This window comes from Mirounga angustirostris, unplaced genomic scaffold, assembly GCF_029215605.1.
Source record: "Mirounga angustirostris isolate CCGP_5_RB_7025 unplaced genomic scaffold, mMirAng1.0.hap1 SCAF_15, whole genome shotgun sequence".
NCBI lineage: Eukaryota > Metazoa > Chordata > Mammalia > Carnivora > Phocidae > Mirounga > Mirounga angustirostris.
Genome location: NW_026991723.1, coordinates 60,963,425 through 60,987,960, shown reverse-complemented (window position 1 = coordinate 60,987,960; position 24,536 = coordinate 60,963,425). Strand labels below are relative to the sequence as shown.

General features: G+C 44.4%; 2 protein-coding genes across 17 annotated transcripts in view; one reads left to right on the top strand and one right to left on the bottom strand.

The window, feature by feature from the left end:
- The window catches only part of TSTD2 (thiosulfate sulfurtransferase like domain containing 2), a 30,690-nt gene that overhangs the window by 5,054 nt on the left and 1,100 nt on the right, over positions 1-24,536 (top strand). For 3 of the 13 annotated variants that reach the window (XM_064579919.1, XM_064579923.1, XM_054509317.2), the window contains 9 exons: positions 966-1,279; positions 3,116-3,236; positions 8,300-8,425; positions 9,287-9,392; positions 12,644-12,762; positions 13,268-13,426; positions 13,898-14,036; positions 15,839-16,071; positions 21,061-24,449. In XM_064579919.1, the coding sequence (XP_064435989.1) occupies positions 966-1,279; positions 3,116-3,236; positions 8,300-8,425; positions 9,287-9,392; positions 12,644-12,762; positions 13,268-13,426; positions 13,898-14,036; positions 15,839-16,071; positions 21,061-21,216 (1,473 nt within the window). In that variant the 3' untranslated portion in view covers positions 21,217-24,449. Of the gene's footprint in view, positions 1-965; positions 1,280-3,115; positions 3,237-8,299; positions 8,426-9,286; positions 9,393-12,643; positions 12,763-13,267; positions 13,427-13,897; positions 14,037-15,838; positions 18,312-21,060; positions 24,450-24,536 lie in introns of those variants that run through there. The other 10 variants (XM_064579920.1, XR_010407846.1, XM_045882751.3 and 7 more) reach the window with 10 other exon arrangements.
- Positions 17,160-24,536, bottom strand: part of TMOD1 (tropomodulin 1) — an 84,938-nt gene continuing 77,561 nt past the window's right edge. For all 4 annotated transcript variants that reach the window (XM_064579927.1, XM_064579926.1, XM_045882753.3 and 1 more), the window contains one exon: positions 17,160-18,758. In XM_064579927.1, coding sequence (XP_064435997.1) covers positions 18,694-18,758 — 65 coding nt within the window. In that variant the 3' untranslated portion in view covers positions 17,160-18,693. The remainder of the gene's footprint in view (positions 18,759-24,536) is intronic.

Genomic DNA, 24,536 nt, shown 5'->3' with positions numbered 1-24,536 from the left:
TAGAGAAATAGGCAACAGATACAAGAACAAGGAATTGATATGAAAAAATATTCAGCCTTACAATCAAAGACATGCAGATAAAAACAATATATCTCTTTTGCCTTGTATTCAGGTCAACACTAAAAATATTGACAATAAAAATTAAATGCTGATAAAACTTGATGCTGTGGATAAAATGTCACCTTGTTGGTGAGCATATAAACGGGTACGATTTTTCTGGAAGTCACTGTTTATCACAATTTTAAGTTTCATGTTTCTTTGCCCCCAAAATTTTATTCTAGATGTTTATTTAAATTAAATGGTTAAAGAGGTATAGAAAGATGTATGCATGGAATGCTCATTCAACATTGCTTATAATTGCAAATATTGGAAACACAAAAATGGCCACGAGTTAGGAATTGGTTAAGAGAATTATGGTACATCCATAGTTTTCTGTTTCATTTTTTTAAACAATGAGTATAAATCATTTTTATAAAAACAATAAAATTGTTTTCCAAGAAACAAGTCAAAACATCTTGCTGTATTTCTTTCCAGTCTTTTTCAGTGCACTTTTTAATGTAGCTGATATTATGTTGTATAAACAAATTTGATCCATTGTTTTTCATTTAACATATCATACATATTTTCCCACATAATTTAAAACTAACTCCTCAATATTCCATAGTAAGTATACTCCATAATTTCCTTGACCATTTCCTTTTTAGAAATGACTGATAGTGTTGTTTGTAATGTTTTACTAATAGTTGTCTGAAATTCAAGCCCTTTCCTTAAGACCACTCCCTAACAAATTTTAGATTGAGGTATAAAGTTTATGAAGAAAACTGTTACTCTCAGGAAGTTCTTCTATAGAAAAATAGGACATAAAACTAGAAACCCATGTGGAAAGATAATATAAGGAATTCACCAAGACTTCTGCCAGCTTTAAAATTAAGGTTAACGGTGGCATATTTGAAATGTAATTGCAGGCATTTGCCCTTTTCGTCAAAACCAAAGAAGTTCCAGCACGTCCTTTTGAATGTAAAGAAAAATGGTGGAAATGCTGTCAACAGCTCTTCAGAGACCGGATCAGCATCCACAGACATGTGGCAACACAACATGCTGATGAGATTTGCCACCAGACTGCTTCTCTGTTAAAGCAGCTGGCTGTGACACCGAACACCTCTAAGGGCCTTAAGTCTGAAGACAGCAGGAACCCTCTAAAAGAGTACTTTACCTGTAATCGTGAAGTGTCTGCTTGGCTCCCTGATATAAGCTGCTTTAGCCCTGATGAGCTGATAAGGTAAGAATTTCATTCTGTACTTTGATTTAATTTTAAAAGTCTTTCCAGTCACAGTGAGACACCACTACCTAGCCACGAAAATGGCAAGATCTTTAAGGCACAGAATTTCTCTGTGGGCCTAAGTGAGGCCAGTAACCACATGCTGCGTATCCCAGAAGCAGTAGCATGTACCCACGCAGCTGCAGCGTCCACTACATTCCGTGGAAGGCTACGCCTAATCTTCTCTAGGGACAGGTAATGAACAGAACATTGTATTATTTTTCAGAGAGAAAATGGAAGGCTCAGAAATCTTAATGATCCCTCTACCCTGAATAACATTAGAGCTTAAAAACCGGTTTTTGGTACCACATGTTCTCTGGAGTTGAGTACGTTTTAGAAAGGATGTTAACTTCTAGAACTGGGGCATAGGATTAGAAGTTTGATCCTGTCTTTGAAAAACTCACCAGATTATATTACAGAATTCAAGAGGACAAATGTCTGGTTTTAAGCAATTTCTGAACTATTTGGTGAATAGAAAACGTCCAAATTTAATATACTTTTGTCATTAGTATTCAGTTTCCCCTGCCTTTGAAACACTCACCAGATTATATATATTGTTATATATTCCCGTTGTTTCCCAAAAAAAGGAGCAAGTTGGAGAATTGAACTTGGATTCAGAATTGAGCTAGTCACTAAAACTCTTGGTACCTTTATTTCCTCACCTCTAAAGTAGAAATAATGGTGCCTGCCCTGCTTACCGCACAGTGTTACTAGATGAATTATATAAAATGAGCATGGTAAGAGCATCGCTGAACTACATGATGCTGCACAAACATGGCCTTTTTGTCTCTGTATGGCCCTGTGCCTTAAGGAATTTGCTTTCTAGTGAGAGAAACAAAGGATACATGAAACAATTAGCAGATGATATGAGGCAGGCTACCTAATGATCAGTTAAATTGTGTGGTGCAGATCATAATTTGTTACAGCAGTTTAGAGAAAGGAAAATAGGTTCTAAAATAGACACGGTTTCAGAGGAGAGTCTTCCCTGCAATACGATGAGGGTATTGATGAGAGTGTCAGATTCCAGAGTTGGATGGGACCTTAATTATCATCTACCAGAGCGTTCTCTAAAATAAGTTCTATGCAACACCAGTTCTGAAGGATGCTAACAGGTATTGAAAAGAGCTGCTAAAGACAAGTAAGGTTGGGAAGGACTGGCTTAAAATGTCCTTTATTGGAGGACTTTTCGGAGCCTTCAATAGATAAGGGGCTTTCACAGAGATTCTTAAAGAGGGAGATTGTGTCTGCAGGGTTTCTCCAACATGTAATTTCATAGAGTAGCTTCAAAGCAAAAGTGGGAAATGCAGTTTATTTCACTTCTCTGGTCATACAGATGAGGAAATCAGTCTCAGAGATGATAAGAGACCCGCCCAGGTCCCAGGACTAGTTAGTATAAGACAGCACAGTGCAGCAGAAAGAGTTGTTGTCCAAGTCTTGACTGTCACTCTGTAGCTGACTCACCTGGGAGGAATTGGCCTTGGTTTACTCAGCTATAAAGTGGGGATAATAATAATCCTCCTCATGGTTAAGAGGATTACATGAAAAAAATGGAAGTGAAACCTTCTTATATGATGATGAAGTGAGGAAATCATAGAGTAAACTCACCTTTTATAAAGTAAGTTGGGTGCAGATAATGTCTTCTTCAGAGCAAATACTGACAGGAGTTGCTTCTTCTTTCAGAACAAAGTTGGGCTCCATCTCGGCCTTCCCTCTGACATCGCCTGGGTGTACTTTGTGAACTGTGGGTTCTTTATGCCAGTGACTCAGATGCTTTTCCCTGTGGTTTTCTTCTTCTAGCAGCCAGGGCAGTGATGGAGGAGAGGTGCTACTTTATTACTGCTACCGTGACCTGGAGGACCCCCACTGGGTGTGTGCCTGGCAGACAGCTCTGTGTCAACACCTGTCCCTCACGGGCAAGGTAACACCTCTCACACCCCATCCTTCGTGGGACTCCTCTTGTCTCCAGTTTGGATTACAGAGGATGTGCTGGAGACAAAAAGGATTCACTGTTAGGTTCTTAGAAGTCTGCGAAATCCTGCAAGGCTTTTAAGTAGACTACCAAACAGTTATTAGCATTGCCTTTTATGACAGTATTTAATGGACTAAGAGTCAGCAAACTTTCTTACAGAGCAAAATAGTGAGTATTTTAGGCTTTGCACAAAAACTACTCACTCCTGCTTCTATTAAACCCTAAAATTGTGTGTGGAATTGTGAAGAAATTCTAACAAGATACAGTTGGGTTAATTATGCAGTATTTCTTATCAATTGTCTAGCCGTTGTATATTGTTTAAAAACAAAAAGTGTACAACTTTATGATCTGGACTGCTAGGTAAGCTGTTCTTTGGTAGAAAATTCCTGTGGTCTGTACTCAAGAAGTGTCTAAAATCAATTTTGTTGATTCTTTTAAGACTTTATTTAGAGAGAGAGTGTGAGTGCAGGGAGGGGCAAAGGGAAAGGGAGAGAGAACCCCAAGTAGACTCCACACTGAGCACGGAGCCTGACGTGGGGCCCGATCTCATAACCCCGGGGTCATGACCTGAGCTGAAACCAAGAGTTGGACACTTAATGGACTAAGCCACCCAGGCACCCCTGATGTTGTTGATTTTTAAGTCCATCTAATAAATTATATGTTTCCTAAACAAACAGAGCCTCCTCAGCCTTGCCATTGTAACATGAAAACAACCATAACCAATAGGTGTAAGAATGGGTATGGCTGTGTCCCGATTAAGCTGTATGCAGCAGCAGGTACAATCCCTGGCATTAGGAGATGTTCTTGCTATGTTGGCTGGAAAAAAACTCACGGAACTATACGTACAGTATGATTCGAAGTTGCTTCTTAATTTTCCTGGAACACGCCAGGGTCTTTTACCAGTTTGTGGTATTGACATTTGCTGTTCCTTCTCTCTAGAATGCTTTCCCCCTAGATCTTTGCGTGGCCCGTTCCTCACTTCAGATGTCTGCCTGCATACATGTCATCTCCTCAGAACTCTGATCCAAAGTGGTCCTCTCTCTAAATCTTACCACCTCCTTCTGCTCGGAGAATATCAAAGAATTTGTTACCATCTGAAAGTATAATATTTGTTTAATTTGTTACAATCTGTCTTCCCTAATAAAAGCTTGGTGAGGACAGGAACTTTGTCTTAATTAATTGATGTATTCTTAGTGCTAGAACAGGGCTTGGCACATAGCAGACAATAACTATTCAGAGAGTGTTGAATAAAGCACCGAACATATTTTGTTCGTAACAAAATCACAAGTGTTTGTGTGTAAAGATGGAAGGTAGTAGGTAGCAAAATGTTAATCACGATTATGTCTGCATGATAAGATTGTGGATGGTTTTTGTTATTTTCCTAAAACATTCTTTTTTTCTTTTTTTTTTAAAGGGAGGTGGGGCACCTGGGTGGCTCAGTCAGTTAAGTGTCTGACTCTTGATTTTGGCTCAGGTTGTGATCTCAGGGTTGTGAAATCGAGCCCAGTGGTGGGCTCTGCGCTGAGTGTGGAACCTGCTCAAGATTCTCTCTCTCCCTCTCCCCCTCCCCTCCCTTGTGCAGGAGCTCACTTGCACGCTCTCTTTCTCAAAAAGGGCAGGGGCAGGGGAGAGGGAGAGAGGCGGGCTCCATCTCACAACCCTGAAATCATGACCTGAGCAGAAATCAAGAGTTGGATACTTAACTAACTGAGCCACCCAGGCGCCCCTTTTCTAAAACATTCTTGATGATTACATACACACACACACATATATAGACATAGATTTATATATGCATATGTATACATATCTGCAAATAAACATATATATGTAAAAACAGAGAGAGAGATGATATAGTTTTGTAAACTTAAAAGGAAATGAACTAGGTTCATTCTGAGGTCCCCTTGGGGTATGACACTGTACTATCTTAAGCCTATTCTTTTCCACAGATGTTTTAAGTCCCCGAGGCAGTCGTTTGATCAGTGATGTTTTCCACACCCATGTTTCCTAAAAGATGGTGCCAAAAGCTTCCTTTACCTCATTCAGTTCATTATCACGCCCTGCCCTTTCTACCTCTACAACATCCCTTGCCTCATTCATTCCCCGTCCCCTTCCACCACCTGAGACCACTCTCTCGTCCACTTCAGTAGCTTTTAAACCATCTTGTCCTGTCCTTGTCTGCCATTTAACCCATTCTCTACCCAGCAGCCAGAATCTTCTTAAGAGGTAGATTAAACACTGCTGCTCGGAATCTCTCAGTGGCTGTCAGTGCCTTTAGAGTAAAATCTAGATCCTTAACATACCCTTAGGTTCCTGCATGATTTGGCCCCTTCCTACCTTTTCCGTCTGTCTGATGTCATTCTTCACTCACCAGACTCCAGCAACACGGTCTTTCAGGTTTTGGAGCCCACAAAGGTTTTGGTTTGTTGGGGTTTTTTTGTATCTTTGGGCTTTTTCCAGGCAAATCCTCTTCAAGGAACTCTCACATACCCACTCCGTTTCGCTTGTAAAATTTCTACTCAGTCTTCACTTCTCAGTTTCAGTGATACTTCCTCAAAGAGAACTTTCTTGACCTTCAGTCCAAGTTCACTTTTCCCAGTATGCTCTTGCATAGCATCTTGTGGTTATTTTTCGTAGCTCTTGTCACTTTGTAACTTTTATCTTAATATCTGTGACCTTCCCTAGTCTGGAAGCTCTAAGAGGGCAAGAACTCTTTTTTTTATTTTTATTTTTTTAACTGCTAGATCCTTAACTCCTCTAACACAGTTCCTGGCGCATAGTAAAAAAAAAAGTAGTAAACATTTGTGGAATGAATACCTTTTAAAAAAACTTTTTAAAGTAGGCTCCATGTCCAGCGTGGAGCCCGACATGGGGCTCCACCTCACAGCCATGAGATCAAGACCTGAGCCAAAATCAAGAGTCTGATACTTAACTTACTGAGCCACCCAGGTGCCCCTGGAATGAATTACATTTATTGTCACCTCTATTTAGAGAACACCGTGAAAGATGGATGTTCTCACAGTGAACCTGAATGTACAAAATATGAAATCAATCTCTTTCCTTGTTTGGGGGCCAGATTTTTATTCTTAGCCCAGCCTGAGGTGAATTAGCAATGAGGGTCCCCACCCACAAGGTGGCAGCACCTGCCTGAATCTTAGTCTAAATCCTTTGGCTTCAGTGATACATGCCCAGTTTACTGAGGTAGTTTTCTGGTGGGAGATTTGGCAGAATATTGGCATTTAGGTAGAGAAAGAAGAGAACTTGAAAATTCTAGAAAGAAGCTTCTGATTCCTATTGCTACACGTTCCTTTTGCCTCAAGAAACCTGAGGGGACACATTGAAGGCTTCGGAAGGGAAAGATTACATGATTTGGAATGATTGATATCTGGCTTTGAATCCCAGACTACTACCTACCATCTCTGTGCCCTTGGGCAAGTTACTTGATTTCTCTGAGCTTCTGTTTCCTTTTCTGTCAAATGGAGATTATAATATCTACCTTTTAGGATTATAATATAAAGCTCCTCTATCATAGTAGGTGCTCAATAAATGCTAACTATCTCTCTCCATCCCTGAGGTATAAGGCCTTCCTCACCAGGGAGCCACTTTGACGGTTTGTCTTGGACAATCTTAGGGATTGAAAGTCTAGTAGTGTATGAGCTTAGAGATTGCTCTGCCCCAGCGATAGAGGGATTAGGTGTGCTTGTCCTTTATTTGGGTTTTGAGATTAAAATAACATAGGAAAGAATTTACTAGCCTTCCCTGAAGACAGTTACGTAGAAGTATGTACTTTAACTGCCACAGTCAAAAACAGTTTTAGAGTAGATTTCCTGACACTTTGGTTCACCTCTATTTTTCTGTGTAGACCCTTGAAAAAATAGAAGTTGGTTGGTAGGATAGTAGTCTGTACAGCAGAGATGGCATATTCTTTCTACTTTCCTCTCCCATACCCAGAACAGGCTTTATCAGGTTGCAGTACTTTCTCAAGGAGCCTAAATGTGATCCAGAATCCTCGTCATGGAACTCTGGCTAGCCACTGCTTGTGAGTTGGCATTGGCTTATGAAATGAATCCCATTTGTATCCGTGCCCTAAAGGATCAACTGAGCAACAAATAAAGTATCTTCTCTGGGCCCTGAAAAAGGACAGCCTTTTACATTTTCCAAATTCTAATGCGTTGGTAGATATGGTTGTTATATAAGTGGTAGTAACAATACAGGACCTCTCTTTCCATAGAGTACCATGATACTAGAGTGTTGTCCTTTCTCTCTAGCACTTTGCTCTAGAGAGCTCAGCTCCTAAAGGTGATCCATCTGTAAACTCATCCACAGGGTTTGGTAGTACCAAGACAACTAACTTTGCAGGCCCCCCTGAGCATTGCCTCTTAAGGCAGGGGCCTCAACCCAGGTTCTAAAGTCCCCTAGCCACTGAAGCATTTCAAAGAGACTACAGCGTTTGATAGGCCAGGAAGTCTCTAGAATGGATATACGTTCATTTGTTCAACAAATACGAATCGAGTATCTACCTGGCAGGCACTGTTCTAAGCACTGGTGATGGAGCAGTGAACAACAGAGACACATACCGCTATGGAACTTGCATTCCAGTGGGTGGGTTTGCAGTCGTGTGCTTCCCCCCAAACTTACTTCAGAGAAGTAAGTTAATTTTCTCAGGGCCGCACAGCAAGTAAGTGGCAAAGCTGAGTCTTGATCCTACATCTGCTGACCTGGATTTAGGTTAAGCTCGAAATTTATTTCTTTGGTCATTGGACAGCAAATGGGGCTTTCCAGAAGTTTCATTCATTCCATTCTCTGGTCCAGTGCACATCTGTTGTGTACCTTGTCTGGATGGTGGGCAGTGCCATTTAGAAAGCTACAGGTATCTTCATGTGGTAACACTTTTATTGTGTCTCGGCTTTTCCCATTAAACTCATGGACACACACAAGCCTGTTCTACCCTGGGAAGATTTAAACTAAGCTAAGAACAGGCTGCATTTCCTTTCTCTCACCATCTTGTGTCCCAGGTTCGAATTGCTACAGAAGGAATCAATGGGACAGTTGGTGGAAGCAAACTGGCCACCAGACTCTATGTGGAAGTCATGCTTTCCTGCCCCTTGTTTAAGGATTATATGTGTAAGGATGATTTTAAGGTAAGAGAAATTGAAAATAAAATGGATTTAGAGCCATTTGCTTCTGCCTCAGTGCCTCTTCCTGCTCTAGGCCCTGAAGAGGCGGGCAGTGTGGAGAAAGAAGCAGTGCCAGATAAATACCCCTTCCCCAGGAGGCTGCGAGGCAGTGCGTGCGGTCAAAGGAGCATGCGCATTCCAGTTCTTTACAAAGTTGCCATGTGGTCTTGGGCAAGTTAATGCCCTCTTGGATTTCAGTCTCCCTTCTTGTAGAATAAGGACATAACAGTTTGCACAATCTAGCTCTAAACTTAGATATGTTTGCTCACTTGAGGGACCACCTGGCTATTTCAGGGCATCACTTTGTTTTTAGTAAACCTGGAATTACAAGACCAGCACTTCATACCACATGGGGGATAAAGCTGTTGCTCTCACAGCTGAGCTCCTTTGTTTGAGTCACCTTGTGCTTTGGCATAGTAGGTGATAAAGGTGGGGAATACGTTACCTAGTGTTAGTGCTGGTGGTGGTAGGGAAAGAAAGGTCATTGCTCCAGAGCAAAAGCTAGGGTGTAAACTTTTATAATGAAATCACTCAGTGGTGTTTCAGTTTTATAGTTAAATGCTTATAGTCATAGAAACACCTTTTCAATTTAACATTTCTGTACGTGGTGGGTATGCAATAAATATTTATTAGTGTTGAATTATCTGAAACACTTTAGGCCCTAACTCCCTTTTCCCATTAAAACATTAGTTCTTACTTTGAGGTTTCTTAAGACTTCAGCTATCATATTATTACAGAACAGATATAATTCTTGTATTTGGCACTTGTCTTATATCTGAAGATGGGAGAGTAAGACTGTGTTCTGTTTTGCTTCTTATTGGCTAGACCAGCAAAGGAGGGGCTTGCTGTTTTCCAGAATTGCGTGTTGGTGTATTTGAAGAAATTGTGCCCATGGGGATCAGTCCCAATAAGATCTCCTACAAGAAGCCTGGTATGCTTGCTTTTAGAAGAAAAATTTTGCTTTTCTGCAGAGGGACAAAACTTGATATAGAAACAAATGTGGAAGTCAGACACTCTGATCAACAATCCACTCTTTAAAATAGCTTTGGGGTATGGAAGTTAAGAAACAAAGAAAAAAGAGACAAAAAAGATTCTTAGGTACAGAGAACAGACTGGTGGTTGCTGGAGGGAAGGTGGATGAAATAGATAGAGGGGATTAAGAGTACACTTGTCATGATAAGCACTGAGTAATATACAGAATTGTTGAATTATTATATTGTACACTTGGAGGTAATATAACGTTGTATGTTAATTATACTTATAAAAAAAAAAGCTATGGGGTAGCTAGCCTGTCAGTTATTCAGTGCTTAAACTGGTCTTTTCTTTGGCTTTATGGTAATTGAAGACTCACCTCTTAGAATGCTCTGTCTTATTCTTCTTGATGATTTGGCAAGAAGTTGTTTTCTTGTTCCAAAGGTAGCAATCTGGGAAGAGTGTAATTATTACTTGTAAATAGTTCATAAACTGAATAACACACAGGCTTATTGCTACAGGAGGTAAGTGGCTTTCAAATCCAGAGCAGTTTGTTTGCAAGTGTTCTAGAATGTTCTCTTCCCCTTCTTCCCCATGGTTACCATAGATGGTTGAAAGACATTTGTTTGGTGTGTTTTATGTTTTTGTTTTGCTTTTTACTATGAAAATTTTCAAACGTTCAAAAAAAGTACAGAAAACAATACAGTGAACTCACATGTACCTGTCATACAGCTTCAGCAATTACTCATTCATTGCCAACCTTCTTCTATACCCTGTCCCCTTCCCCCATCCTGGATTATTTTGAAGGGAATTCCAATGTCATGTCATTACATTCATAAATATTTAAAAGAGACTTTTAAAAGATAAACATTAAAAAAAATAACTGTTAAACCATTATTATATCTAAATAAAACATCTTTAATAGTAATTCCTTTATTATGAAATATCTAGCCAGTACTTAAAATTGGCGAGACCAGCAAAGGAGGAACATGGTGTTTTCCAGAATTGTGTGTTAGCGTATTTGAAGAAGTCCATACCCATGGGGATCTCATAATTTTTTAAGTTTGTTTTCATTAGGGTTCAAGTAAGGTCCACTCATTGTGATGGATCCCTGTGTCTCTTTAAGTCTCTTTTAACCTATATCTTTGCCTCCCTTTTGTCCCCCCCCCTTTCAGTTTATTTTTTTGAAGGAACTAGGTCATTTTGTCTATAGAGTTTCCCACAGTCTGGCTAAAGCTGATTGCATCTCCTCTGTGCTCTGTATTTCCTATAGATTGGTAGTTAGATTTAGAGCAGTGCTAATAGAAATATAACATGAGGCACATATGTAATTTTATGTTTTTTAGTAGTCACATTTTAAAAGGAAACAAGTGAAATTCATTTTAATAATATGCTTCAATGCAGTGTAGCCAAAATACTTCCATGTGTAATCAATGTAAAAAATTACTAATGAGATAGTTTACCTTTTTTTTTGCATACTAAGTACTTGAAATCCTGGATCTGTGTCACCCTTATTCTAGCACATCTCCGGCCACATTTCAAGAGCCTGATATCCCCATGTGGCCAGTGGCTATTCTGTTAGATACCTCAGATCCAGAGACTTGGTTAGATTCAGATTTGACTTCCTTTTTTCTTTTTTTCCTTCTTTTCCCCCCCAAGACTGATAGGTAGTATTGTCCTCTTTCATTAGGAAGCACAAAAGTCTGGTTGTCTCTGTTCACTTTCCAATATGTAGCTATTTAAACAAATGCTAGGGGTTAAGCCAGAGAGAAATGCGAGTAGGACACAAATATCCAGGAAAAGAGACTCATGCATGAGGAGAGAAGGGCCCAAAAGGGCTGTGTCTGCACAGTGTCCCTACCTCAGCAAGATGACTAAAGAGCTCTTTCTTGGTGGTATAGGCCATTGCTTGGGAGGTTGGGGGAGAGTGGGCTCCAGGCAATGCTGGGCTGCTGTCATTTGGGCCACGTTGTTTGAAGGCACCTGCTGTAAACATATCCCTATGAGTCCCTGTCCAGACAGGCCTTCGCAGGGCCAGGAGAGCAGCAGTGGTGAACAGGTTTGGTTCCCCATAGCGCCCTGTCAGTATAAGTCTTAGCAGATTCCCATGCTTCTCATCACAGTTTTGAACCTCCGTTTGCACCCCCTGTTTTGGTGACCATGTCATTAGGTGATAACAAATCAATTCTGGCCTCATTACATTCGCCTTACAATTCTGGGTTGGGCAGGTAGGAATCCAGATTCCTTGACCATGCTCTGAGACCTCTAGCCCCATCTGGGTACTTGGCAGCTTCAGGTGGTTTTTGGGGTTCACCTCTGAGCAGAATGAGGTTCCTTTGGTGCCATCAGGCTCTACCACGAGTGGTGACTGCCATCCCCAGAGCTCCTGTCCATGAGGGGTGGTTACTCCCCACTGCCGAATTGACAATCAACTGGGATGTCTGGACCTCCAAAGATACAGGAGTATTTCTATTCTAGAGAGTTGAGAAGACCAGGGACCCCACCAGACTGAGGTGCTCTCCTTTTAGTCTCCCTGGATTTGACTTTTTTTCCTCTCCTTTCTCTCCTGTCTGCCTTAGCTTTTTCCTCCTTCTCTCCCTCTGCACTGCTCTCATGTGTCACTCCTACCCTCGGCCCCTGCCACCCTTTCTCTTTCACTCATGCACACAGATTTAGACACATTCTTCTTACCCTTTGGTATTTATAAAGAACAGTCCAACTTTATTCCACAAATTTATACTCTTAAGCTGCCTGTTCAGGTTCTTAGCCTTGAACTTGGGCTTGCCTTTATTATAGTCAGAAGCCTATGGTCAAGCACATACATGCCTAGGCTCTTCCATGTACACTGAAAATAGAACACTGGCTGTATAATGGACCAGCAAACCCACATGGCAATTTAGATCCCAACTGCCTGGCTTTTATCACTGGGTTAGACCAAGTATGAGGATGGAAAATTCTTTGACTAATCATTTCTAAACCTCCAGGTCTCCGTAGTGCTTATCTTTGGAGGAAGGAAAGTGAGGATATCTGGACTCACTAAATAATTTCATCATGGTCATCAGGTAGTGTTATTTTCAGACATTGCAATTATGAATAAAGTTTTGGGTGGAAGGAAACAGAGCAACATCTAAGTCATCAGGCTGGGCTAGCTGTGATTGTTTTTTTGTTTGTTTTTGTCTTGTTTTAAGTAAATTTTTGGTTTGGTTTTAGGAATCCATTTATCCCCAGGTGAATTTCATAAAGAAGTAGAAAAGTTTTTGTCTCAGGCAAATGAAGAACAAAGTGATACTATCCTACTGGACTGCAGAAACTTCTATGAAAGCAAAATAGTAAGTAAGGAGCAGAAGCGAGTTCAGTGAAATGGTAGGTCTCCCCCTTCCCACATCATGGCCTGTTGGCCAAGTGATGCATGTGTGCGTACCTGTGGCCAAGTCACCTAGATCTCCCCCCACTGCTAACAGCTTCGGAGAAAACCCAAGCCTTTGAACTCAGGAGCTGGTGAGAAAATCTAAGAAAAGAGGACTTAAAGACATCTTCGCACATAATGTACTTCTTGGCTCCCATGTGCCTACCTTTGACGTGTGTCGAGGATCCTATAAAGTTGGCTTTGGGCCTCCTCTCCAGTTCCCCTAAGGACTCTGGGAAGATGACCCAGAGCCCACCAGCCTTGGGTCTGAGTTCCAGATCTTGAAGTTGAAAGGTTAGAGTGCAGGATGAGAACAGCAGCTAGTGAGTGCTCCCTTGCCAAGGGGCTCTGAGCGGGGTTGACACATGCTTTGTTCTTACCAGGCGTATTTTTCTGATAATTTTCCTTCTGCTTCTCCTATATCGTAGGGACGATTCCAGGGCTGCTTAGCCCCAAACATCAGGAAATTCAGTTACTTCCCTAGCTACATCGACAAAAACTTAGAACTTTTCAGAGAGAAGAAGGTGCTGATGTACTGCACTGGGGGCATCCGCTGTGAGCGGGGTTCAGCCTACCTCAAAGCCAAGGTGAGTTAACACCCTTGGGGGCACTGCGGGCTTTGGAGGTAAAGAAGGCTCCACCAACAGCATGTGTTGAGCTTTCCACCCCCGACATCACCCCCCTCCCACCCCCGGCCCGCCAGGGATTTGTTTTTCCCTTGAATCGTTCCAGCATAGAGTTTGTAAGTACAAAAGCTGAAATTCTTAAATCTCAAGATGTGGGAAAGCACTTCACAGTCTTAGAGCCTCATCAAGTACAGAAGGGAAAGCTTAGTTAACCTCTCCCTTTTCCTAATCCATATGCTTGATCCTGAGAAGAACAAATGCACATTACATGTTCCAACAGGTGTTTTTCTATATTTAGGAGGCAGCAAAAATAGCTGGGCTTCCCAGGATCTAGTGAAGGCCCTGACTGCTCTCATCACCTGCCACTCGTCTGTGGAGCTTCTTACCAGTCTTTGCCTGTCTCCTTAAATTTCCTCATTTTTCCTCACATAGGGAGTGTGCAAGGAAGTGTTCCAGCTCAAGGGTGGCATCCACAAGTACCTGGAGGAGTTTCCCGATGGTTTCTACAAAGGGAAGTTGTTTGTTTTTGATGAGCGTTATGCCTTATCCTACAACAGTGATATAGTCTCAGGTAGGTCAGCACAGGCTGGACCCTAAACTCGTGATCAGGCACGTTCTATGAACCATTCTGGAAGGCAGGCCAGTACTGGTTATGTGAAGAAGAAAACAGGGGAAAGAAGTAACGTAGTAGGACCATTTCTCAGCAGAGTTGGAGATGCAGCAGTGGAACAGACAGAACCCTGGACCAGGAACCGGGAGGCCTGTCCTGGGTCCCAGCCTCCCTGTTTACTAGTTAGGCAAGTCTTTTACAGTGCGGATGATGTCACTTGCTCTGCCTCTATACTGGGAGTTGAACTAATAGGCTGAAACAAGGGTCTTAACCAGGAGTTGTAGAATTGGCAGTTCTGTGTGAATTTGGATGGGAAAATAATTATATCTTTATTTTCACCACCCCACACTCTATGTCACACTTCCTTTGATTGTTAATGTAAGCAACAAATCAGTAATGTTAGATGCACCAGTGACTTTGTCATCAACAGAAACCAAAATATTTTCATATATTACAGTTGCTGCAGACTTCTCCAAATAGCGTTTCTGTTCATCATTGTCTCAAAGTAGTAGTTATTAGCCCTCCACCCCCGTCTTCTTACTTATTTAATGTATTAATAAATATCTTCACTATATCACAGATTTTTAAAAATGTGGTTTCCTTTAAAATCCTGTGTGTTTTAAGAACCTCGAGGTCTACAGACACATGTGGTAGCTTAGGTACTTTTGAGTGCTGGCTGGGGCATTCCAAGAGGCAGGGGTGGCCACGAGAGGGTGTGCTCAAGAGGCCTGTGGTTTGACTGTAGTTTTAAGTCCTCAGGTGTCAGATGAGGTCAGTAAAAGGGGGATGGAAGTAATCTTCAAGAAAAGTGGCTCTTGCCCCTGGATGCCATAGTTTCAAACAGGAAGAAGGGTCATAGGCAGACAACCCTAGGGGCTCTTGTAATTTTCTAGAACTCCTATGATCAGGGACTAAGACTGAATCACCAGTGTGACAGTGAGTAAGATTTGAGTATGATTGCCTTCTCCCCTTTCTTCTTGATCTTTCTATTAATTTTAATGGCCTTGTATTTGTGTCTCTTACTGAAAGCTACTCGAAATCTGTTTTGGAGCTAGATGGAGAATAAATTATAAATAAGTAGAAATAGTGGATTTGAGAAATGTTACTGAGGAAATGTTGGCAGGATTTGATGGGTACTTGGATGTGAGTGTGAAGGCGAGAGAGAAGGCCCAAAGGTAGCTTAGATAATACTAATTAAGGGGACTTGAAGAATGATGTTGTCGTCAGTGCTAACAGGAAGTCAGCAGGGAAACATGGGCTGAGAAAATAGATAATGGGAATCTTTTAGGAATCGGGTGGTGAGGTGTCCATTAGCAACAGCAGAACTTCAGGCTTGGGGAGGAGGGGCGTGGACTGCAGAAGCTGATTAGAGATGTGGGATCATTTGTATTCACATATGTTGTCTCCCATGAAAAAGGGAATGATCTAAAGGAAAAAGACCATTGAACTAAGGGGTAGTTGACCAGCTTTGGAATGAAGAAACAATACTGTTTTCTAAATAGGAAAAAGAAAAAAATGGGTCACTGAATGTTGGAATCAGGAAGACAATTCCCAGATGACCCCCCCCACACACACACACAAATAGTGGGGGTGAGGGAGCAATTTTTATTAGAGGACAGGAGACCATCTAAAACCTTCCCGGGCCCAACGGGGTATATTCGCTGCCGTGCCAAGAGTTATATTTAGGACCTGGAGAAGTGCCTGTCTACGTGTGTACACATGTATGTATGTGTTTGGAACTGGGGCTTTTCTTTCTTCCCCAGAATGTTCATACTGTGGAGCCCCATGGGACCAGTACAAACTCTGCTCCACTCCCCAGTGCCGCCAGCTCATCTTGGCCTGCCCTGCTTGCCAGCGACAAGGATTCACAGCCTGTTGTGTCACATGTCAAGACAAAGGGAGGAGGCTGGCTTTGAGTCGCACCCAGAGCCGCTTTAAAGAGGAATGTGAGTGCACAGCCCGACGGGCACGCATACCCAGCGAACTGCCACAGCAGGTGCGGCTCCCCGTGAGCCCCGGGCCGGGGCCGGGTGTTGGTGGGGGCGGGCCGTGCTCGTGGGAGTGGCAGCAGCAGGATTTCCCTAGGCCTTCGCAAAGCTAGTTCACGGTGACCACACCCTGGAGAGTGTCAGAGCTGCAGCAACAGAGACTTGAACTTGAATGCTGGCAATGCCAGCATCGTAAACTGGGTACGATATTGGCCACCTGAACTTCAGAGGGCCAGGAAGAGGGAGTTGGGTGCTGACCACTTACCTGAGACATTTGACTCAGAAGATGCCAGAGCACAGAAAAAAGGTGAGCTGTGTCGGATCCCAGCGCTGCTGGGGGAGAGAGCCTTGAGCCTGGTGACCAGGTCATGCCCTTTCTGTGCCATGCAGCAGGCTGGTAGTAGTCATTTGTCTTGTCAGCAGACCTGGTGATCCTGGTGGCAAAAGCATGAAGGCTGTAGCCCTGGAGGGTGACTCCTCAGAAGCAGGCCTCTCCTGCTACCTACCATCACCTACATCCACTCCTGCCCTCATCTCTGGCAGCCTGAGAAACTCAGTCAGGATCTGTAGACCATGGCATGTGACTCGCCTTCTGCTTTTGTAAATCAAGTTTTATTGGAATAGCCACACCTGTTCATTTACATATGATCTATGGCAGAATTAAGTAGTTACAACAGAGACCTTATGGCCTGCAAAGCCGAAGATATCTGCAATCTGGCCCCTTTATAGGAAAAAACTGCCATCCCCTGGTCTAAACCCAACATCCCCAGGTCTAAACCCTGCTCCCCTGATGGAACAGGTGGTCTGAAAGGTGGCCCACCTTCATTTTTGATTTGGTTTCTGTGAGTGATCTCTCCCTAAAGGTCTTTGCTTCCCCCAGTACCCACACTCTAAGCTTTTAAGTATGGTCTTTGAAAGATTCACATTAGCTTGAGGACACTGATGTTTGGGGCAGTTTGGAGATGAACGTCGCGGGATAGAACCACATTTTGAGTGAGGTCATTCGGCACTGCCGGAGTAGTTTCCCAGCCTCCGGCCAACGTGTCAGGTTCATGTCCGGGTCACACTAGCCACAAGAAACACATACACGACCATCCATAGACCAACAGATTTAATATTATATTGCAGTTTCCAGTGATGCAGAATACAGCTGCAGGTGTGTCTCAAGGAGAAGCCTAGTGGGGTTGGCCATCCCAACAGTGTGGTGCCACGCCCGGGCCCATCTGCAGCCTTGGTAGACACTCTTCCATAGTGGTGAGGCCCTGGCTCCACCTCTGGTTACCCTGTACCAGCCACATCATTACAGTTCAGTGTGCAAGACTTGTCCTTTTTCGTCAGAAGCCTCTGCTCAGTGCTCCGCAGCTTAGTCTGTGCTCGTCAGCTCTTTGGCCTGTCCTTTATCATAAGATTTGCTGAATCACTCATGAAAATAACTCCCAAGCAACAGAAATGCTAGTTTAACTGGCACTGTGGTATATTAAAAGGCACAAGGGCATTGTGGCTTAACATTTTTGCTGGATCCCAAGAGATACACATGATGTTAAAAAGGGATCTGGCAGAAACACCATTATTACATTTTCAGAATAATCATCTTGGGATGGTTTGGCCAGGGTTTCCTAATTCTTTAACACCTGGATTTTCTTCACCATTGGCTTTCAGAGGCTTAATTTACATGCATGAGATCAGTGGTGACTTGTCTAATAAGTGATGTGACACATGGTTGGAGTCTGTAAGCAGAGCTACGATGGACTAGAAATTTCACTCTAGTGTTTTACCTCACATAAGCCATTGGACCACTGTGCAACATGGAAAGGTATTTTCAAGTATTTGGCCATAGGTTTTCACATCATTGCAGATGGCATTCAGTAAGGAAAAAAATTCTTTCCGATTCCAATATTAAACTTTAAAAAGATCCCAGATGTTCATAAAGAACACTCAGGGAAATGTTTGTTGCCTGGGATTGGTAAAGAAAGGATGGTTTTTGAAACTTGAAATTTCACCGTTGGCTTTTTCATCATTTCCTTGTATCCAGCAAAAGGAATCTCACGTTCCTGGATTCCTGGCAGAGCTCTGTGGCTTCAGTCTCTCTTTCTTGAAGGGCAAAATTGTGTTCCTGACCCAGTAATCAATTTGGCAACTTTAATCTTGAGGTTCTTCAAATTTAAAGGAGGGCTAATAAAGAATGATGATCTGTTTGCTAAATACCTAAGATTAAATTCATAATAAAGTATTTTATAATGCTTCCCCACCATGCGGAAGAGTGGGCTGTTTGTTCCTGTGTTACACATTCTAAATACCCCTGAAACACCATGCAGCAAGGCCACCGAAACTGGGCTCCCAGGGCTAAGTCCTGCTGCTAGAACATCTCCAGTAAGATCTGTCGGCTGGGGATCTTCTTAGTTTTTAAATAATAACCAGACTGAACTTCTATGACTAAAGAAAAACTTCACATTAACCATAGTTTATAAAATTTCCAACTACAACCACTAGTTAACCTAAAACCTTAGTGCATAAAGAACTGAACCATGAAAGGGTTTTGTGCCGGCATTTTGCCTTCTGGTTTCCACTGCAGAGCACAGATTATCAGTAGAACTTATGCAGTTCAAAGGCACGGTCGTCCCCTCCACACACTAGACGCCACTTCGGACCTTGGGAATGATGGGCCCAGTCAAGTCTGCGAGCCTCCTCTTCCTCACTGGAAAGGAATGGAGAGGAGAGATAAGCCAGTTGACCCTGTGCACCCGGAACCACCTCTGTGGCTCTGAGAAAGCCCTGTGAAGCTTCTCGCTAACTTGTTGGTTAGCAAGGTCTGAAGTCTGTTCTTTCGAAAGGACGGTTTTGTGTGAGTTGTGTAAGGGCCCTCCCACTGGTCAGTGTTCCCTGATGAGGGTCTGTGGTCGTGCTGACTCATTCATAAATTACTGCTAAGCTGCTCACCACACAGGCATAAAACCCGCTTTATCCACCTCCACTGTGTTTGCTTTGTACACCAGAGGCCCTGCAGTTGAAGGTCTTTCCTCCTGCTCAGATAAGAGCTAAAGTTCAGTTGATCTTAATGAGGATAGGGTCTTAACCTGCTGGAATCATTCCCCACAGCTCTTTCTCAGAGCTCCTGGCCTGCCTCCTGCCTTGTAAAAAAAAAAAAAAAAAAAAAGTTTCCACCCTGAAGATTACCCTGCAGTATCTGTGTCCCCTTAGTGTTAACCTTGACATTTTCCCAGGGGCAAGACAATAGAAGCTCAAATACTGTTCACATAACAAAGTAGTTAAATGCCATAAAGAGGAAAGCACTAGCCAGGAGGTTGCAGGCTGGAGTCATTACTTGTAGGATGATGGAGAGGGGGAAGAGGGGTCCTGTGTTGTAATAAAGGAAAAGTGTTTTGAAATTAATTACAGTGTCTGCAGATGAAGACCAAGCAGCAAGCTAGATCAGCCACAAGAGAAAGACCAAAAAGACGAAAGCCTTATTTCACTTATATGTGGAATCTAAAAACAAAACAAATGAATAAGCATACAAAAATAAACAGAAACAGATTCATAAATACAGAGAACAAACTGGTGGTTGTCAGGGGGATGGGGAGATGGACAAAATAAGTGAAAGAGATTAAGAGGTATAAACTTCCAATTATAAGATAAATGAGTCATGGAGATGAAAAGTGCAGCATCAGGAATATAGCCAATAATACCGCAGTAACAACTGTGTGGTGACTACTTATGATGAGCCCTGAGTAATGTATAAACTTGTTGAGTCACAATGTTGTACACCTGAAACTAACAGAACATTGTGTGTCAACTATACTTCAATTAAAAAAAAAAAAGTCCCGAGAACCCGGTAGGGGGCAGTCAAGGAGGCCGCTAGTATGGCAGAGACAGGTATTACTACTGCAGAAGAGGAAAGAAGTCTATCTAGACTTAGGTCCTCCAGTTTCCGAGCTGAGCCCGTAGACCTGCGGCCACCAGATCACTGCATACGAGCTGCAACCAGAACCCAGTCCGCTTGTGCGGGACACCGAGCATGCAGAGCAGAACCACCCAGGAAAGAGTGGTGCTCGAGTTGTGGCTGGGAGCCGGGGCCCACAGCTCACCCAGTTTGGGTTGAGCTCCTTCCCACCCCTCCGCCCCTGTCAGAGAATAATGAATTCAAATCGGTGGACTGTCTTCCTGGAGAGAAGACACTGCGTGCAGCCCAGGCCCTGGACACCATCAGAATGTCCAGCAGCTTGGGAGAAAAGGTCAGGGAACAAAAACCAAAACCCAAAGAGCAGAAAAGTTTTGCCTAACGTGACCAGAGAGTTTACCTAAGCCAGACGCTTAAGTATCACCACGTTAGCTTATGCAAGCATGCCCCGTGGGGCAGTCCTCATTACACTTCTTTTACACCCAAGACCTCATCGAAGCCCCACCACCAATTCTGGAATGTCCGCATTGTTATCTTTCCCATGTTAGGGAGCAGCAAAGTATGGCATTTCGTGCCTGAAGCAATAAAGCTGGTACTAGACAGAACCAGGGTTGTAGCTCATCTGGAGCCTCAGTCCAGCATGTCCCTCAGTACAGTCTGGGCCGGGCTACGTAGGGCCTACACAGCTGATTCTCGCAAGGGTATCAGCTCCTTTCCCCTGGAGAACAAAAGGGAGCTAGAGCCCCTAAGAGCTAGTGGCAGAATCAGGACGGGAACCTGAGTCCCCAGCCCATGGCTCAGGGTATAGACAGGGATCCCAGGCACACCCCCCCCCCCCCATTCCATGCCCTCTTTGGTTTCCCTGGGCAGGAGCGGTGCAGCTCCCCTAGCGCTGGCTCTGACGGGGACAGGATGGGGACAAGGGCAAGGCATGCACTTGCTTAGGTATTATTCTCCATTTTCATGATGAAGGAAACTGAGGCCAAGAGAGGGAAGTAAGTTGGCCCAAGTCACGGTGAATAAGTGACGGAATCGGAAGGAGAAGCCAAGTCTCCTAACATCTTCCTTCAATTCAGTCTGCTTTTTACTTCCCTTAAAGCAAAACCCTTATCACTGCAACTGCCAGACTTGTTCACTGTCTGAGCCAGAAGGCATCTCGAGTCATCCGGACCAACCTCTACCCGCTGCTCAAGCTCCTTCCGCTACTTCCTGCCAAGCTCGAACACCTCCATCAGGTCTTTGGGAAGCATTTTAAATTCATTTATGTGTTCATTTACTGAGTGCTATTATGTGCCAAGCACAAGGATCAGAAATAAAGATCTAGCATAACAGGGCACCAAGCTATACCAGCAGTGAGTTTGATAAAATATTATAGGTACCCTGGTAGCTCTGGGAGTAGGAGGCATAATGAATGCTGTGGTGAGAAGGACGGCAGGGAACGTGTGCCGCGAATCCGGAGGGATAAAGGGGCAGACTGAGAAGGGAAGGGGAGGGTTAGGAGTAGTGGCCCCCTACAGGGATACTTTGGCATTCAAGCTCCCCGGACCGGTTGGTGCTAATACGGAATAAGAAGATGGCTTGTTCAGCATGGCATCACCCCGGGAGGGGAAGGGGGACACGGGGGGCACAGGCTCTGAGGTGAGACTGCAGCTCAAACCCCACTTCCACTCACTGACTACCGGTAACCTTACCTACTTCTCTGGACCTCCACGTCCTGTAGAGTGGGGGTAATGATAGGATCTAACTCACCCGGTTGTTGGGAGCCTCACGTGAATAAATAAGACGGGAGGTGTTCACAGCCGCGCCTGACACCCAGGAAGCTTCATGTACGCATCGGCTTTGATTACTGAGGGACGTGGAGCCATGTTGAGGGCTCTCACCTGAGAGCAGTGCGAGCCCCGCAAGGGTACTAAGCAAAGTGACAGAACAAACTTTGGGATGGGCAGTCTGAGAGATGCTGGCCGGCCCACAGAAGTTGCAGGATAGGAGGCGAACGTGCTGAGGGCTTGACATGAGGCAGGACCACAGGGATGGTCAGGAGGGGACTGATGGCTGGGTTGGGGGCAGATTTCAGGCTTGGATGGCCATGAGGAAAGTAATACCCTTTCCTGACATGGTTTTGGGGGACGATGAGGGAAATTGATTTGGGGTGCACGGTGTCTGGGTGCTTGTTAGAAAAATCTTCCTTGAGAATACAGTAGAAGAGAGACTTTTCCAGGAAGGGGTGTTTTCGGCTTTGAAACATGTCAGCCGCCCTCTTCCCCACCCCACCTCCACACCTACAACAATCTTAACTTAGGAGTTGGTGATTCAGATTTCATTAAGTGGAGAGAGCTTCAGGGGCAGATTTACAGGACCTGAGAGCCATGCTTAGCCTCTCAGCTATAAATAGTGTAGAGGTAGGAGTCATCTGAGGTATCGCTGGGAGATAACACAGATGGGGACCCATGGCTCCTCCCCAACACCACGGTGCAGCTAGCTGCTCAGTGCACAGGATGGGAAGGGCCGAAGACACGCCAGCCAGAGTGGGTCCTGGCAGGCTGCACATCTGCAGAGGCACTAGCCGACCTCCGACCTTGGGGATCGAACATCCCCCAAGGAAGAGCCCACCCACCCTGCAGGCAGGCAAAACCCAGCCCCGAGGCTGGCTGCGTGCCAGGAGCCAGCCAGGCGCAGGCTGGAGTGAGTCCGCACGCTGGAGAGGCTGGACCCTGTCCGCTCTGTGCTCCCTGCCGCTGGGGATGCAGCCGCGAACACTGCTAACCTACTAACCACCAACCACCACAGTGGCTAGGGACGGCCTGCGGGAGGCTCTCGGGATAAAAATATTCAGCTGGAAAGCATGGAAGCCTGTCTGCCTCATCAGAGCCCTGAGAGCGGGATGAAAATACTGTGTTGGAAAGAAAGGACTTCTCTTTTGCAGGAGGAAGCTGGTGCACTATCTGAATCAGAAGGTTTTCTTTTACAAAAATTAGCAGATGGGCACAAATTGGCCTTTAAAGCTAGAAATTCTACTTCACCCACCAGCACTCAGTGTTGCATGTAATCACTTAAGCGATTCTGCTCTAATTCCTTTGGTGGGAGACCCCAAGGGAACAGTCCCCTGGGCTAACCCCAAGGCCCATTTTGATCACCTGGCAGTCCTGTCCAGGAAACTGCCATCTTACCTCCTACCTGCTTTCATCACCAAACTCCTGGTCCTGCCTTTGCCCATGCTGTTCCTTCTGCTTGGAATGCCCTTCCCTCCATTCTCTGTGAGTTCCTATTTTTCCTTCTAGGTCTAACTCCCTATAATAGTCCCCCCAGTCCTTTTGGATCTTTCTGTCTCTCCTACCTGAAATACTAGGTCCTCCCCACTTGCCTTTCCCTGTGTGCTAGTACCCCCACCAAGAACACCTCCTGACCTCCCCCACAATCTCTGTCTTCCCTGCAAGGCTGGCTAAAGGCCCACCCCCAACAGGGATGCTTTGCTTAACCAGCCTCTGTCCTCTCAAGTCATTTCCTCACATTGTTTGGGCACCCTTTGCAGGCATTCTTGTTTTTAGGCACACCCTTGAGTCTTTTCTCTCCTAAAAGGTTGTAATGGCTCTGGAGTCAAGGAACTAGCCTTTCTGCTGCCCTTTATGTCCCCTGGCACAGTCCTGGGCACACCGAAGTTGCTCCCAAAATGCTGTTGTAACTAACAGTGGGTGGGACTTGGCTGAGCCGCTCCCTAGAAGGGCGGTCCCCCCCAAGGCTTCAGTTTTCCCAAAAGGGAACTGGGGGGGGGGGTGAGTCTGAAGGCCCTTCTACTCTGGCACTCTAGGACCCGGCCGTCATAACCTCAGAAGCTGCCGGGGTTAGCAGTCGAGCCTGGGTTTTGGAGTCACAGACTCTCAGGACTGGGAGAGTCCTCAAGGGCCAGGTTATCCGGCCCACAGGTAATTCTGGTGCCCCTCCACCACTGCAGCACCCCTGACCTCTGGTCATCTGGAACCTCTGTCCCTAGAAAAGGCCTGCAGGCCATTTTGCCACTGAAAGACAAAAGCTGGGTTAGCCCTGGGATAGGCAGCCAGGGGCACAGTAGAAGCTCAACCTAAACTGGGAGGGGAAAATGTGGCATATCAGAATAGAACTCAGGGCTTTGGAGTGCTGGCTCTGAAGCCGGATCCCAGCCAAGCCAAGAGCCTTCAGATTGCTGGCCTTCCTCCACAGCTCGGTGTAGCCATCACCTCTGTGATACCATGATAGTGATCTGTAATTATTTGTGTTTGTGCTTATTTCAAATAAGGGCACGTGAGATAAACCAGGATACTAGGTGCATTTTTGTTTCTTTGTTTTATGGATTTTTCTAGACCTGCAGCTCTAGAAAAAGTGGCACCTAGAGTGAGCAATGAATGAATAACTTCTGGACTGTGATATCCTCAAGAGCAGGAACCTGTATCTTCAACACTCAATGCCCTACAGGACTTGGACAAGTACTTGTTGAATTGAGTAACTCAATTTAAAGTGAGTGAGTGAGTGAGTGAGTGTGTGTGTGTGTGTGTGTGTTGTGTAGCTCTGTGGTTATCCGTGCATAGGTTCGGTGAGTACCCG